The sequence below is a fragment of the Eublepharis macularius genome, chromosome 6, assembly GCF_028583425.1.
Source record: "Eublepharis macularius isolate TG4126 chromosome 6, MPM_Emac_v1.0, whole genome shotgun sequence".
Taxonomy (NCBI): Eukaryota; Metazoa; Chordata; class Lepidosauria; order Squamata; family Eublepharidae; genus Eublepharis; species Eublepharis macularius.
The window spans coordinates 98,299,049-98,316,305 of record NC_072795.1 but is presented as its reverse complement, the minus strand read 5'-3'; the positions used below and the strand labels follow the sequence as shown (position 1 = coordinate 98,316,305).

General features: G+C 41.8%; 1 protein-coding gene across 1 annotated transcript in view; it reads right to left on the bottom strand.

Moving 5' to 3' along the window:
• INPP5A (inositol polyphosphate-5-phosphatase A) overlaps positions 1–17,257 on the bottom strand; it is a 358,040-nt gene that overhangs the window by 3,231 nt on the left and 337,552 nt on the right. The window contains exon 13 of the mRNA XM_054983325.1: positions 5,526–5,637. Coding sequence (XP_054839300.1) covers positions 5,526–5,637 — 112 coding nt within the window. The remainder of the gene's footprint in view (positions 1–5,525; positions 5,638–17,257) is intronic.

Here is a 17,257-nt window from a genome sequence, read left to right as displayed (position 1 = left end):
AAGCTGCCATTTTAGGCATACTGCCTTGGAAACAGTTCCCAGGGCACTCAGTGGGAATTACATGTTGGGGAGCTTGCTCCGGAGCACGCTACAGCGAGTGCCTTGCCCCTAACATGTTTCTGCTGCAGGACATTTCATTTCATTCAATGCCATTTGAATCTAAGGTGCTCTCAGTACAGTGCTTATGTTGACAGATGTACTTGGGCCATTTTCAGTGGTGCTCTGTAGGCTGGAAACACTTTGTCAGTCTCCTCAGTGTTTAAGCTCATATTTTTAAATCCACGATTAAATGCCTTAATCGATTAGTCATCCTGATCTGGTGATTAATGCTTTCAGTCTTAACCCTATTACCAGATTTGATATCTACCGGTTGGTTTAGATCTCATTAGGCTCTGCTGCTGCACAGAAAGTGAAAAGGCCAAGAAGTGTGAGCTAACAAAGGATATGGGGAAAACATGCTTCAAGATGTTACTGATAGAAAAGTCTTCCTCTCTCAATTAAAAATATTTGGAAATAAAAGTCCCCTTGATTTCAGCAGAGCCCACAGTGTTTTCAAGTCAGCTTTGAAATGAAGGTTGGAAAGAACCATGAAAACAGATGGGGAGTTTTGTCACTGACTTAGATGGGATTTTGGATTTTTACTCCCACCTCAAATGAAGCACTGGGTGATCTATTTTTTTTTGTCTCCCCCGCAGCCCAGTAAATTATTTTTACCCCTTTCTATGCTCACACTTGATTTCCCTTTTCTTTCCCTCTTCAAACAAATAATGAAATCAACACAACATTGACCACAGCTGACCGTCTGTTTTGTTTATCTGGCATAATGACCCTGCTAAAGCAATCACTTAAGAGAGAGGGGGGGACTCTGACTTGCAATTTCTCAAGCCGCACGATAATTAAATCTGGAACCCACACCCATCTCCCCCAGATCTTCATACAAGCTCACAAATGCCAGCTGCACTCACATATAGTTTCCTGTCCTCATTTATTTCAGATGAAAAACAGTCAAGCTTTTCCTCATCTGTAATCAGTCAAGTTTGACTGGGCAAGAACTTTCTATATAAACAGCCGCATTTGGGACTATAAAGTTAAAACTGAATTATCTTTAATGCAGTAAGAAAGCTTAAGGTCATATTTGCTTTCTAGCATGCTTGCCTAGCAATGTATCTAGGTTTATCTATCCATCTATCTATCTATATACATACATACAGAAAGACACATATGAAAAAGTTTAACCTTCTGTATTGTATGCATGAACACTTTCCAATATTTCAAGCTCATAATGCCACTGCCAGTGGAAGTGGAGATACATTCATCAAAAGCGACTTGATAATTTACAAAGGCAGCATCAAATTGTAGATTTTCAAGTGCATAATCTTTAGACAGATAAACAAATTACAGCAGTGCACGAACAGAAACACGCTCCACTCAGCTGAGCATTCATTATGCCATGCTCTCAGGCAGCTCTGTGACTCCCGCACAGCGGGCAACCTTTGGTGTGTTAGGGCTCAGCAAGCATAAAATAACATGCTGGGGAGGTAACCGACCATGGCATGATAGATGAGGTGGTGCTAAAGCTGTTTACAGCCCCATGTCTGTGCAATCTGCAAGGCGTAGTGCAGGGAGCCTGGCATGTGGGTCTGTGTGCTAATTTGGGCACAGCTAAAAGCCCTTGCTGTTCTACAAACAAAGGAGCCCAAATCTGCTGGCTAAAGTTAGTCTCTGACTTTTACTTTTATGTAGCACTCTACACATTTGTTTACCCCCTGTAAATTACTGCGGGTGTGTATTCCCATTTTATAGATGGGAAAAAGAGGCCAAGATACAGGGCTGCCAACTTTTATATTGACAGAAATTTCAACAGCTGCCCATCCTTGTGGGAGTTTAGCAGATGAAACGTCTCTGTAACGATGGGGAGATGGGGAGAAAAGCTTTATGTTCTTCTTGCCCTACAGCTACTAAAGCAACAGGGTCTCTGCCAGAAAATAATCTGGCTTCTATTTAGCACCACACAATTCTGACAGTGTGGTGTAGTGGTTAGAGAGTCAGATTAGGATCTGAGAGTTCCAGGTTTGAATCTCCCACTCTGCCATGGGAACCTGTCAGGAGACATTGGTGCATCACACACTCTCAGCCTAATATACCTCACAGGATTGTGGTAAGGATAAAATGAGAAAAGAATGATGTAAGCTGCTTTCGGTCCCCGTTGAAGAAAAAGGTGGTATATAAATGAAGTAAGTAAACAAACAAACAAACAAACAAACAAATAATTCCCCTGTAAATGGGTACTGTGTGCTTGCCAAATGCAAGTTACTCTCTGCCCAATGGACTAAACTAGCACCTGTAGTTGTATTTTGATTGTAACTAAACAACATGCTCTAAATACTGCTGAGGAAGGAGAAAGTGTGAGTATGAACAAAGACCCAGGTCACTCAACAGCAGCAGTAGTAAATTTTGGTGTATGTTACGTCCTTAACGCTAGGCATCAGAATAAGGAGGCAGCATAGCTTCAAACAGAAGCACTGTTTAATAAGTAAGTTTCTTTCACTGTATAGAGCTGCAGTGACAACAATGCAGTGGCAACAGTGGACTAGGGCAGTCTAAAACACGGGCCCAGATGAAAAGAACAGAGTTGTCAAAAACATCACAGAGGGAGAGAGAGAAGTTCGCATTGGCAATACATGAAGGAAGCAGATGATGCGGGGGAGATCATCATCACTGTTGCTTCCCCAAACCCGTGTTGTCCACTTTGGCATGAGAAGGAACAGTGGCATCTGTGTGGCTCATGTGATTTGTTTCCTTTGTACATCAATGGAGTGGCAGCAGCCATTCCAGAACAGCTGTCATGCCACTTCTGGTAAACTACGAAACAGGCTGAAGATTAGGGTGCTTTATTATTAACTTTAAAAATAAAGGGAAGAAGGAAAATAAATTTTGAAAGGAAATGAATGAGTAATTAAAAATTACTAATGGTTCTGATTAAATTATCATCAATATATCTAATTCTCAATCTGGCCAAATCTGATTATACTTAAATCTGGAGACTGGAATTGCTAACGGACAAAACAGATTTTTCTGCAAATGTGAAACATGCCACAGGTTTACAGAAAAATCTGAAATTAATTTTTTTTTAAAAAAATGAAGTGGGTTCTGGCCCACCTGAGGTGAGGGAAGCAGCACTTAGCCCACCCAGGCCCTGAATGCGGTACGGAAAGAGGCACCACTTCTCCCTCTTTCCTTTGGAAGAGTGGTGTAGGGTCAGGCAGACTGCCATTTCATCTCTTCCTCCTTTGGGAGCATGGGGCCCCTTTCCAGGGTGAAGAGGAGAATGATGTAAGCTGCTTTGAGTCCCCATTGTGGAGAAAGTTGGAGTACAGCTGAAGATAAAAGGTGAGTGGGTGGGAAGGATAGAAGGAAGCAGGGAAAGGTGAGGGTATGGGAATTGTCAGGAGAAGAGGAAATAGTATAGGGAGGAGGAGACGGGGAAGTGAGGTGCCTCTGCAAGTCCTTGTGGGTTCCCCACTGTGCATCTGGGCCAGGCCTGATGACTGTCTCTGCTCAACTAGGCTCTGGTTAACCTTGGTAGAGGCTGCCAGGGGTAGGAAACACTGAAGACAGTGGGGGGAAGGAGGAAGTAAAGATAGATTTAGTTGTGGGTGGGAAGGGGAGAAGAGGGGAGGAAAAGGAGAGAGGTTATGAGGGCTTTAAAGGAAAGGAAAAAGGAAATAGTGGAGAAAATAGTGGGGGAGAGGGAAATGAGATACTCCCTAAAGTCCTGGTGAGTTCCTGCTTGTCTAGATCTATTTCATGGAAACTTTGTTTTAGAAGATCTTGAGTCTTAATTTTCAAATGTAAATTGGCAGTGATGTCTTGCTTTTCAGAAGTATTTTCCAGGAAACCCCTTGATGTGGGAGAGAAATTTGAATTACAGTGGAGATTATGATAGTGCTGCTATACAACATGGTTAGATTACCAGATTGGGTAGAATTAAGACCTGTATGGATGGGAAAGGTTTCAAACTTGGCATACAACCTGAATCCTCCTAGTATAGTGTTAATGGATTTGTAATGTAGGTATTATTCAATTCTGAAGTGCAGTAAGAAGAGTTGGGTAACTTGGACAATTTGTTTATTTAGTTCTCCAATCCAAGTGGTAACATCATGAACACATCAGGCTGCTTTACTCGGAGTCATAACATTGTTTAATATTGTCTATTCTGGCAGCAGCTCTACAGGGCCCCAGATATTTTATTTTTTAAAATTGTTTATTTCATTTATACACTGCCTTTCTCTTCAGTGGGGACCCAAAGCAGCTTACATCATTCTCCTCTCCTCCATTTTTTCCTCATAACAACTCTGTGAGATAGGTTAAGTAAGCTTCCATGGCGAAGCAGAAAATCAAACCTGGATTGGCCAGATCCTAGTCCATCACTCTAGCCACTATACTACACTGGCTGTCTGACATCATCCACAACTGGATCTTTTGATCTGGAAAGGCTGGGGACTGAAAAGGGACTTTCTACAGAAAAATCAAGCACCCTACCACTGAGTGGAGTGCCCTGACTTCCCCTTATACGACCGTACTGAAGTCAGCCTGAACTGACATTTTCTGTGCCGTTTTTGTGTGCTGGACTGGTTTTGTTCCAAAACATGACCAGAGGGTGACTCACCACCTCCCAGTCCACTTTCAGAACATATTTCAAAGACAGGTAAAGGTAAAACCTTGACATATCATATGAATGTACCCCCAAATACATATAGAGAATAAAAGATGCTGCCTTTAAAACTTTTAAGCTCTGTCTCTATGGTTACTTTAGAAAAGTAAGTAAAAAAGTACTTAAAGTAAGTAACTGTCTTGGATCCCACCTAGATTTCAGCAGGTCTCTTTTTCTTGCGGGAGATCTCTGATTTCCCCCTGAGGTCCCCTGTTCCCCAGGAACAGCATTTCAGGGATAGCTTTGGGCTACCACAGGAGGGGGAAAATGGTGAAAATCCCTTCCCCACACAGACATCCAGGTGTGACCCAGCTGTGTTTTATTAGATTTATATATTGACTAATCTAAAATAGCTCTGGGATGTTTTAATAAAAGTCCCAGAGTCCAGAAATTTACAAAAAACAAAACTCTCAAACTCATGTGCGTGAAAATTATGTTTCACAATTTATTTTGTTTGAAAAAAGGAGCTTTAGCATGTTAACTGGTGGCTAGGGAAACAGAAATGTGTATGTTGGAACAATGTGAAAGAATGTTGCGATAATATACAGTGCAAGTATATGTAGGGTTACTCCAGTCTAAGTCTACTGAAACCAACATATTTAGATTTGAGTAACTCTGGATAGTTGTCTTTACTAAAGATGACCAGAAATTTCATAAGACACTCTTCAGTTTCTTATATTTTAGTAGACTCCTATTTCTCCTCCTAAACTATGAGGTACAGAAACTTTTTTTAAAAAAAGGAACGATCTGCCATCAGATTCTGTACTAGCTTTCTGGATTCCTCCTATTTCAATTTTAAGGCTGTTCTTACCTTTAGAATCAGCTCTTTGGCAGAATGTGACATCAAGATCCTGTCACACCAAGCTGGACATCTCGTGTTCATGTACTGCATTCCCTGGCTACAATCTTCACTATATGGATAGCTGGGGGAATAAAAAAAAAAAGGAAATGTAACATCTGTGAGAAATAAAACAATTTAAAATAATCGCAAGGAGGATTTGTCAGTTATTAATTTTATTAAATTCAGTTTCCCCCCTTAAAACTGTAGGTTGTCATTGTTATTTATAGACTTCTGAAAATTGCTCCATGCTGTACAAGATTACAATATAAAGTTGATTACTATCTAAAGGTAATTTTTTACCCATCACTACTCATATATAAGGTTTGATCCTGCAAGTTTATCAAGGAACATCAAGAATATATAAAATGGCCCACAGATGGAATTGGCCCATGAACTTACTGGGAAAGTTTTTGGTGGGTCACTGCCCAGGTAACACTGCAGGATCTGCTTGACTGAGAGCCAAGCTACAAGAGATGAATTACACGAGGAGGAGCACGTGAAGGGAGTCGCAATGTTAGCTGAGAAGCTGAGTTTTAAAAGTGATTGGAAGGCTTTGTCAGTTTCCCCTCTCTTCAGAGCCAGGGAGACTGCTGCTCAGAGGGTTTGTTAATTTCCTCTTTGCCTCCTAGAAGGGGAGGTGAAACTGGCTGTGAGCCTTCAGGAGGCAAAGAGGAAATTAACAAATCCTCTGAGGAGAACTTTGCTGGCTCTGTAGAGAGGGGAAACTGACAGAGCCTTCGGATCTCTTTTAAAACTCAGCTTCTCAGCTAACATTGCGACTTCCTTCACGTGCTTCTCCTCGAGAAATTCATCTCTTGTAGCTTAGCTCTCAGATTCAGGCTGCAGTTATGATAATGGCAATAGACCACTGGGTGAGCTTATTCTTATTATCATCATTACCACACCCCAGGTCCAAGATGAGTGGCTCAGCTTGCTCCTGGGTGGATTTAACATCCCATTCTTCTCCTTTTAATTTCAACAAGAGGTAGTACTCAGCACTTCTCAGAATAAGGACCTGAGTGAACAACAGATCTCTTGCTTGCTGCACTGCACATTACACAAGTCATCTCTTGTGCTGTGCTTGATGAAACTTCAGCAGGAACAGCAAGGGGAAAAGGGCTGTGCTGTATGCAGTGCAGGCCGCTTTTTTTTGTGAGGTACGCTCTCCATTCATTCTACAAAGGGAGACTTGAGTGAAAGAGCTGTGGCTTAGTATGAGAGCAAAATGTAAGGGAGGTGGAAGATGAGGGACAGAAAGAGGAACAAGGGAAGAAAGCATTGTCCTGGCATCTCCATTGCATACCTACAACTCTTGACTCTCAGGCAGGAAGGAGGCTGTGTTCCAAGTGAAGGCTGAGCTCCAACTAACTCATCTAATAATGGGTGCTTTTCATTTCACTTTACACACGTTTCTCTCCTTCTCACACCCACACACATTATGTCATTTGGATTTCCCACTCAGCATACACTCAATAACCCGTCATGAATCCCTCTTGAGCATGCCTGAATGATGCATATGCCACATTCACAGTTTACATTTCTAGCATGGTTCTAACGCTGTATGTGCTTTCTGTAATGTATAAATGAAGAACACATATACATGGTTCTTTTTTTAGAGATTAGATTCACTACTAATTTCACTACTAGTCCCAGTAATACACACATATCAGATCTCAGGCTCATGCTGGTCCCCACCTTCCATTATGTAGATAACAACTCTAGAGATGGTACGTTGGCCATGAGGGTGTCCTGGTGGAATCCATGTATTGATGTGGATGGAATGATGTTTATGCTTTTCAGGACGCCTGCTTTTATCAATTCCTGTTCAGCAGCAATGCTGTAGTATACATTTCTGATTTTTCTGTTGTAGTGCTAAATTATTGGCTATGGAGACCCAGGCTGATTTGCATTCTATGGCCTGACATTATACATGGTATGGCAGAATTCTCTGCTAGTAATCATGGGCAGAAGTAGGTTTATCCACTTAGTTGCAGACAGGCAAAAAAGTAACAAGTAAAAAGGGGAGGGGGTGGAGATGTGGAAAGCAGAATTCTTGATCTGAACTATGTAACTCCAAAGCTGGCCCTCTGGCAAGAGATCATTTTGTTTTCTGTTAGATAACATGGTAGAGAATGTTAGACTACTAATACGCTAAAAGTTCCCTGTACCTGGGATAGGGAATATTTCTTTCTTGCCATGTGATTAAAGTAGTGACAGCTCTATTTTTAAGTTTCTAGGTAGTTTATCATTATCAGATAATGCAACAAAGAATGAGGACAAAAAATAACCAAATAAAGAGATTCCAAAAAGATGGTGATAAGAGTGTTACAACAAAACAAAAGAGTCTAGTGGGACTTTAAACACAAACAGATTTCTTGTAATGGAAGCTTTTGCAGGTGACAATTTACCCTGGTCCACAAGAACTTATGCAAGCACATTCGATTCTGCAGACCCTATATTCTAACACAAATAAGCAGGGCAGCCGTATACAAGGAAATACTCGCGAATGAAGCCATCATTAAGACTCTAGTTTAACTGAGATTATAAACTATTGAGTTCCTAGGGTAATAGCTAATATGGACTTGCTGAGAGAATTTTTTTAACTTGATAAATGTGAGTGGCGACTTGATAGGTCTCAGACAACTCTTTGACAATTTCATCCATGCTGTGGGCCAAATTACTTGCAATACTTATACTACCTAACAGTGGGTTGGATCATATCAGGTTTTCCACCGGTGCAAGATCCTCCTCTTCACTGCAGCCCTGTCTCATGTGCCTTTTTATCCACACAGGTCCCATGATCCAGAATTTCTGGAGGGCAAAACTGGCCCATTTCCCATCTTGCACCAGTGGAAAAGGTGGACAGATTCAACCCAGTATGCCCTGTCTAGGGTTAAATTTGGAGTGGGGAAAATGGCAGGAAATGGGAGAAGTGCATTTTGAAATCAAAGTTTCAAGCTCAAAAATGGGCAGATGTGTAGAACAGTTCTAGTATCCCACTTTATGTTTCTCCCAAACAGCAAATGCTTCCAGACATCATGAAGTGCATGGGTAACATGTTTTGTGAGGGGGCCAGCTATCTAAGATTAATTTTGTGACCCAAAGTAGCTTTGGCCCTTAGGTGGAGAAAACTGAGGCAGACACATAGGGGAAAAGAACTTACTTTGAGTAATTTACATATGTTTTTAATCTGTTTTGGTTATTAAGGGAAATGGCTTATGATGATGAAACCCAAGAAGGCGGCAGCACCAACTACAGAACAAGAAACAAAAAAAACAGCGCTGCAGTGGAAAAAGTAGTTTTATTCCAATACTGCCCCTATGCATTTCACTGGTGCTTATGCTGATGAAGGACATTTCCATTAACTCTATTCAGAGATGAGCAGCCAGATGGAGAGTGTGTAGCATAATTCCGATAAGTCTTTGGGTTTTGGTCTGGGGGAAAAAACTTTTTTATTATTTATTAGCAAATGCAGGAGGGATGCATTTTGGAAAACAAAAACAATAAGTACATAAATATAAAAGTGGGTTGAAATCCATTTTGCTTATTGTAGATTTCAAAAAGGAATTATTGCGGGCTTTCAAGTTGAGGAGTTTTAAAATAAGATTTGTGGGATTGAAACAGAAAATGCTTTCATGCTTGAAGAGAAACTTATTTACCACCCTACTTGGTGTGATATTATAAAACTGAGATGCATAGCTCTCTACCAAATGGGTTTACAAGCTACACTGCCATTAAAAAGATTAGCCATGGCAAACAGCCAACTAAAGTGTACTGAATGTATTGGAACAAACCAGTGAACTCAGTACCTTTTCCACCTCATCAAACCTAACAAGACTCATTTTCAAAACATATTATGAGAATTCAATTTGCTGCTTCACTGCCATACAGAAGTACAGCTTATTTCTGAGTGTCCGTAGGAGGATTTGATGATGTCATATTCTTGCTAGCAGAAGCTCTTTGTCTGCAATTTAAAGGCCGACTTTAGCAGGCAGCCTATTAATGTAGCTTTCTCCCTTTAAGTTGTGCATGAACCTGACATAACAAAGACTACTCTTTTATTTAGAGAAGTTGTACAAATCAATCATATTCTATATGCTTCACCTTTTTCACAGTATTAACTTTCTGGGATTTCATGGACAGGACAGCACATATGGTTAACAGTAAGTCCTGCAGTATGTCATACTAGCAGCCTCCCGTATGCTATTTTTTTGGTACATTTTCTTTAAGGAACTCACAGTCACTTTTACAAAACACAGTAAAGAGAAACCAAGCAAGCCCTACAGCTGTTTAAGATGGATGTGGTGGTTGAATATCATGACTGGGTTTTTATCTCCTTGCCTTTCTCTGAAAATAGTCAAAACCCAAGACAGGTAATAATGAACAAACTATAAAAATGTTAGTATTAAATCTATTAAAATAGTTAAAATGCCAAATAAAAACAAATTCCTCACATTCACAAATGAAAGGAGGAAGTGAGTGTTGGTCATAGGTGTTCCATGTGCGCTATTCACATGGTACTGCCCGGCCAGATCCCAGACTGCTAGGTCCTGCTACCCCATCCCTATATCTTCTGCCCAGCATTGAGGCAACTTGAAAAGTAAATAAAAGCATGCTCTTTAGTAGTCCCAATTTGCCAAGAATAGCCAGTTTTTTCGCTGATATCTGGCAGAAGTTGTTACCTTGGAACAGTTCCAGTTGTGGGATGCTTTTAAGGTTCCAGTCCGGACGTGGGCAGAAACTACGTTTGGCACTGTTGATCTACTGAGCCCAGGTAGTGTGGTACCATCCTCTCCCTGCCTAGCCTTACATACTGGGATGGAAGCCTTTCCTCCATGATATTACACTTCTGATGTGGTCCTTCAGTTCCTAATCCCAGGTATTGCGAGTTTTGAATTTATTTTATTTATTTCATTATCCTCCACCATTTTCCCCAACTGGGACTCAAAGCAGCACACATTGTTTCTCTTCTTCTCCATTTTATCCACATAACTACCCTATGACACAATTTAGGCTGAGAGTGTATGACTAGCCCAAGGTCACCTGGCAAGTTCCTGTGGATTTGAACCTGGGTTTCCTAGATCCTACTCTGATACTCTAACCAATATGCCCCTTGGCTGCATTCACTTAGAAATACATACTGCACACGTTCAGAGAGTTTCTGTTCTTGTAACTTTGCACATGCCAGTTCTCAAAGTGAATGCTTAAAAATACACCCGCCTTTCTCAAAAAAAAGGGGGGGATTTTTGAGGGAGGTTGAGACCTTCCATTTTGTACTAGCTCTGCTCTGAAAATTGTGACTCATGTCAGTAGTCAGAGCTAAGGACTCTGCCTACCAGGCTGGTCCTGCTCACTGGTAAGGGTATTCCCAGAAGGAAGCTATTTAAGTATGTCAACAGACCTCTTCCTTCAACAATTAGGCATGAGAAAGGCATCTCTTGTGGCAAAATGAATGGGATGATTTTATGCTTCTTCTTCTTCTATTTTTTACTGCCATGATTCAAATGTTTTAACATTATTCTGGAGCCAGACATATTTTTAAACAAATTCTCATTGCATCTTATTCTGGCTGAAATTAGCAATGAAATGCATTTCTTTTTATGCAGGTTCAGTTCAGAAAGTGGGAATTTCTTGTGAGTCACATTTATGGTGTCATGAAACTGCTTTCTGTTCATGGTGTACTTCTAGTCTGATTTTGCCCATGGATATACCAACACCAACATCCCTCCACTGGTACATCCAGAAATGTCCTTGTGACCATCTGTGAAATGTTGGGACAGAATAAAAATGCCAGTATACAAAATGCTCATTTCTGCAGCCAAAATCTCCAGCTGTCTCCACCCGAGTGTCTTTCCATTGCATAACTCTCAATGCCTTAGCCAACAGATCTCAGGCAACAATTGCTGAGATACATTTAGCTTCTGGTTCATTAGCACTCAACTTCTCTCATCTGTCTCTAGTGTCTAGGATCCCTTGTCTTTCATTCTTTTCTTTGCAACACTATTGTGCACCAAGATGGCACAATGGAAGTCCCTTTAATTGGCTGCTACAGCAAAAGTGCAGATTCTTTAAATGTTGCACAGATTCCCTAACTGTAAGCCCTTCAATGCAGAGAGCTACTAGGAGAGAAGGAACAAGTAACATGGTTTCTTGCAACAGATTAGATTTCATTGGCAGTGCGGCAAATGTGGTAGGAAACTGCTCTCCGCCATACACTCATTCTCCCTAAGGTCCTGTTACATTCCTTTATCCATGTATACACACCAAAGACTTCTAGTATTCCTCACACAGTGCCAAGGCAGTAAGAATTCTGAATGAGCACAGCCCAGTAGTTTGTATCCAAATCTAAGAAAGTGCCAGTTTAACTGAAATAGATTGTCGTGATATTAGAATCCTTTCTTATATGGAAAGGCTGAAAAGTAGGATTTTTAGTTTAGAAAAAAAAGATGGCTAAAGGAGGTACAATAGAAGTTTATAAAATTTTGCATGGAGTGGAGAAAGTGGATAGGGGGAGCTTTTTCTCACTCTCCCATAATACTAGAACTCAGGGGCATCCAGTAAAGTTGATGGGCAATAGGTTCAGGACAGAAAAAAGGAAATACTTCTTTATTCAACAAGTAATTAAATTGTGGAATTCAGTGCTAAAGGATGTAGCGATGACCATAAGCATAGATGGCTTTAAAAAGTGGTTAGATTTATGGAGCAGAGGTTCATCAGTGGCAACTAGCTATGGTGAGTAGAGGGCACGTATTCAGAAGCAGTAAAGCTCTGAAAACCACTACTACAAGATAACATTTGCTGGCCCCTCTGGGCATCCGGTTGGCCATTGTGTGAAACAGGTGGTGGCTGGAGATATTTCAGAATTTCAACAGGCCACAGAGATCAGTTCCATTGAAGAAAATGGCTGCTTTGGAGGAGAGACTATATGGCATTATACCCCACTGAAGTCCCTCCCCTCCCCCAACGCCCTCTTCAGGCTCCATCCCCTCCCCAATCTCCAGGAATTTTCCAGTCTGGAGCTGGCAACCCTAGCTGTGAAACAGATGACAGACTAAGATGGACCACTGGTCTGATCCAGCAGGGCTCCTTCTGTTCCTATGAAGTACTATTCAGTACACAATATATGCAATAAAATCATAATATGTATATCACAATATGTGTATTCAGTATACAAGATACAGAATAAAATCCTTCCTAGCCAGAAGGATCCCTTTTCAATTTTGCCACTTCCAGCAAGACAATTAACCAAGGACTGGGATGATGCAATATGAAGAATTTATACTGAATGGCTTGCCTGAGATTCTGGAAGCTGTATGCCTCACAGCATTTCTTGGTAACCTAGGGCAAGTTTCTAGGTTTTCTGTCCCTTCTCCATTTTAAAGTTTCATTGCAGTTCCCTATTCAGCAAGATGGAGGAGAATAATGCCCAGCATTTTAAGTAAATGGAAACTAGAAATTTATAATGGAAACTGCAAATGGTTAAACCTTGGGTTAGGCTGGTTACTCTACAGTCACAGCTGAAGCATTTTGATTCTTGGCCTATGTACATTTACGTTGAGTGGATAGTTCTATTATTACTGCCAACCAAGTTTAAAGTTCAATGGAACTTTATTTGGAATTTAGAAAATACATCTAATCAATATTATTTGACTAATGATGTTGTAGCCACTGTTGTAGTCCAAAGAGCCTGAGCATCTTTCTACAAAATGGTGAATTAATCTCTTCTTAGTCTTCTGACATCATAAAACAGAAGGCAACTGTTAGCGCACAAGTGAAGTTGGCCATAAAATCAAATTTAACCTCTCATAAAATATGCCTGCCTTCAGGAGGGAGGCTCCTAACAGAATAAGAGTTTTCCTAATAGATATCCAACTGCTTTTGCTTTTATTGCACTGGAATGCATAGAAATATGTCTCAGACATAATCACAGAGGTTTGAGGGTTCATATATTTCTGTCAAACACCATATGTGAAATTCAGCATTCTGGTGCATTTGCACTAAGTAGCTGCTGAAGTCAGTACAAACTACTGGAGCTTTCTATAGGCTTGTATCCAAATGTGCTCTTGCACGAGAGGAATGGACATCTGCTCATGCAAATAGGGCATGGGAGGGGGGCGATCTTTCCCTATTCCCCTTTCACATTGCAGCCTTGTATGTTATATCCCACGTTGTTTCTGAGGATCTCCTGTCCTGACCTTTGTGAGTAGCTTTCTGGGGACACATGGGATGACAGCAGAAATGGAGAGGGAGGAAAGGCAGGACCCACAAGCTCTACTCATGACTAGAGATGGGCACGAACAGCAATACGAACAAAAAAAAGCCACCAACAGCCCAATCCGCTGTTCGCGAGCAAGCTGTTTGTGAGGCCCCGTTCCCGGCGAACATATGTTCGTTTCAAGCCCTCTTTGTGGCGTTTGTCAGCCATTCGTAAAGCCAGACAGTCTGGCGCCATTCCCCTGGCAACATAGGCATGGACTGTCTGAACTACTTCTGGCTTTCCTTCTGGCTTGTAACCCCTCAAAGTAGCTTCCAGCAGACAGTCCAGTTTTTGCCACTATAAACAGAAAATGACATGAAAGGGGGAGACCCATGGATCATGCCTTTCCAGGGTGCAATCTCTCTGAAACTTGGGGGGTCTTCAGAGGACAGTGAGGACTATGGTCCCTGCAAATTTGGTGGGTATTGGACATTGGGAAGGTCAGTTTGTAACCCCTCAAAGTAGCTTCCAGCAGACAGTCCAGTTTTTGCCACTATAAACAGAAAATGACATGAAAGGGGGAGACCCATGGATCATGCCTTTCCCAGGTGCAATCTCTCTGAAACTTGGGGGGTCTTCAGAGGACAGTGAGCACTATGTCCCCTGCAAATTTGGTAGGTATTGGACATTGGGAAGGTCAGTTTGTAACCCCTCAAAGTAGCTTCCAGCAGACAGTCCAGTTTTTGCCACTGTGAAGAGAAATGACATGAAAGGGGGAGACCCATGGACTCTCTTTTCCCCGGCTCAAGTTCAGCTAAGTCCCAAGGGGGCCGTTCTGGCTCCCACGAACCTCCAACTACAAACATGTTCGTGAACATGTCATGTCCATCGATGTTCATGAATCCCTGTTCGTGGATGGCAACGAACAATGTATGTTTTTTTTCCCCTGTTCGTGCCCATCTCTACTCATGACTCACTGGATCCAAGCCACAGAGCTTGCTGATAACACTTGTTTATAAAATAGGATTTTACCCTAGCATAAGAAAACCTGTGTGCAATATTTCCAAAGAATATGGATGTTATGAAACTATTAGATTTAGAATCCTATTTTTCATATTACAGAAAAAAAGTTTTAATAGATAAACTCCTCCAGGAAGCTCTAGTCATGCTGACAAAAAAGCCAAAGAAATGAGTCAACATAATTCAGTTATAAGTAGACTGGATCAAGTCTAGCTGTTTCTATGGGTGCAAGGACTTCAGTTCACAGAGGCTGATTTTCCCATTTCTCCCCTCCTACTCTAACCTCAAATGCTTCCTGAAATCTTGTTCCTTTCAGGGCTGCGAGTCTAATGCAACTCCTACATCATAATGAACTAGAGGTGATTGTCTAAGAAGTAAGCTTTTATTCTGGGGCCACAAATAAACCATTTTTTCTCCCCAATTAGTATAATCCGGATGACCAAAGCCCTGATATTGCTAACTCTAGATTTTCAAGATTTTCAAGAGCATGAGATGAGTTTTTAACTCTAGCAATGACCCCATTTTTTCAGTTATTTATTGAAAATATTTCTACATTTTTTTCCCCAGGATGCTCAGAGTGGCTTACAAAAAATACAAGCGCAGTTAGATTAATGCAGCTAATAAAATAACTTCTGAACATGACAAAGAACTCAGCAAATTTCAAACTGAAATGAAATTTTACATCCCTTATAAAGGACGAGTCGAGATCAATACCTCCTTACTTCAACAGACAGAGCATTCCAGAGCCTTCAGAACTGGGGAACTCTTTGCTGGGGAATCATCTGCGTATGCTTTGGGGATTCTTGATCTTTGTGCGCACATCACTGTCTCTTGAAGTTTGGATTCTGGCCAAAAATTTAAACCAGCCCAATTTAAATCCATGAAAACTTTGCTGTTGACTTTAGTAAAGGACGACTGTCACCCATTAACTAAAACTCCATGGCCAGTTTTGTATGAATAAGCTGCTTTGGGTAGGATTTATGCATACATAATTGAGTATAACTTCAACCATTGTGTGTTTTACTTTTTAAAAAATCTGATGTGTTTAATACATAGGGGTGTGCATAACAGAAAAAATGAGCAGAAATTACACGCACAGCCAGGTGTACTAAAGAAGTCCTCCAAAGACAGTGCTTCAAGGAGCACCGGGAGGAATTTCATCCGGCCCAGAAAGTGTTCAGGCTTTTGAGGCTTTTCTTAATCTGATTAACCCAGATTAAAGAGTCTGGGTGTGCTCCTGGATGCCTCCCTATCGATGGAGGCCCAGGTCATGGCAGTTGCCAAGTCTGCATTTTTCCATCTTCGTCAGATCAGGCAACTTGCCCCCTACCTGACGCCCCAGGACCTGGCTACAGTGATCCATGCAACGGTCACCTCCAGGCTAGATTACTGTAACTCACTCTACGCTGGGCTACCCCTGGGCCTGATCCGGAAACTACAACTGGTCCAGAATGCGGCGGCATGGGTCCTGACTGGTATACCTTACCAGTCACACATCACACCTGTCCTGCGCCAGCTGCACTGGCTTCCGGTTGAATTCCGAATCAGGTTCAAAGTGTTGGTTCCTACCTTTAAAGCCCTGAGTGGGTTGGGACCGGCATATCTTCGGGACCGCCTCTCCCTGTACGTTCCCCAGAGATCGCTTCGATCAGCGAATAAATATTTACTTGTGGTCCCCGGCCCTAAGGAAGCCCGCCTCGCTTCAACCAGGGCCAGGGCCTCTTCAGTCCTGGCCTCAGCCTGGTGGAACGCTCTGTCAATGGAAACCCGGGCCCAGCGGGACATATTATCGTTCTGCCGGGCCTGTAAGACAGAGCTGTTCCGCCAGGCATTCGGTGATTGAAGGGGGCGGTGCCATGTCGGCCTCCCACCTTTTGGGGTGGGGGAGAGTTCTCCCCACCACTGCACTTTGTTAATTTGTTTTATTGTTTGTATATTGATTTTAGTTCTTGTTTTTATCTATTTTAACTGTTCACCGCCCAGAGCCCCTGGGGATGGGCGGTATATAAATTGAAATATAAATAAATAAAAATAAATTAACCCAGCATTAAATGATGGGGAGGTAGCAGGCGTGCATTTCACACTTGCACACGCACACCCCAAGTCTTTCCAGATCAGTATTCCACATAGAAGGACTGATCTGGTCAGATTTTTTTCCCTTTCTGCTTGTCTTCTGGTGATTTCTCTTTTTTTCCTTTTCATTCATCTCTAGGTTAACGGTTTTAGTCAGAAAGGGAGAATGGACAGATTTTTTTACTAGTAAAAATAAGAGAAAAACAGGGGGCCGTCTTCCCTCTACTTCCCCTCCCGTGAAGCAAAAACTAACCTCTAGCCCTTCCTTCCTCTGCGCTTCTACACACGGTGCAGGGACAGACTTGCAGCCGGCAGGTTTAAACAGGGAGTTCTGGGTTCTCAAGAGTCCCTGTCTCACAGTATTTGTATCCTAGACAGCTCACAGACATAAACTATCAAGCCCAGTGTTGTA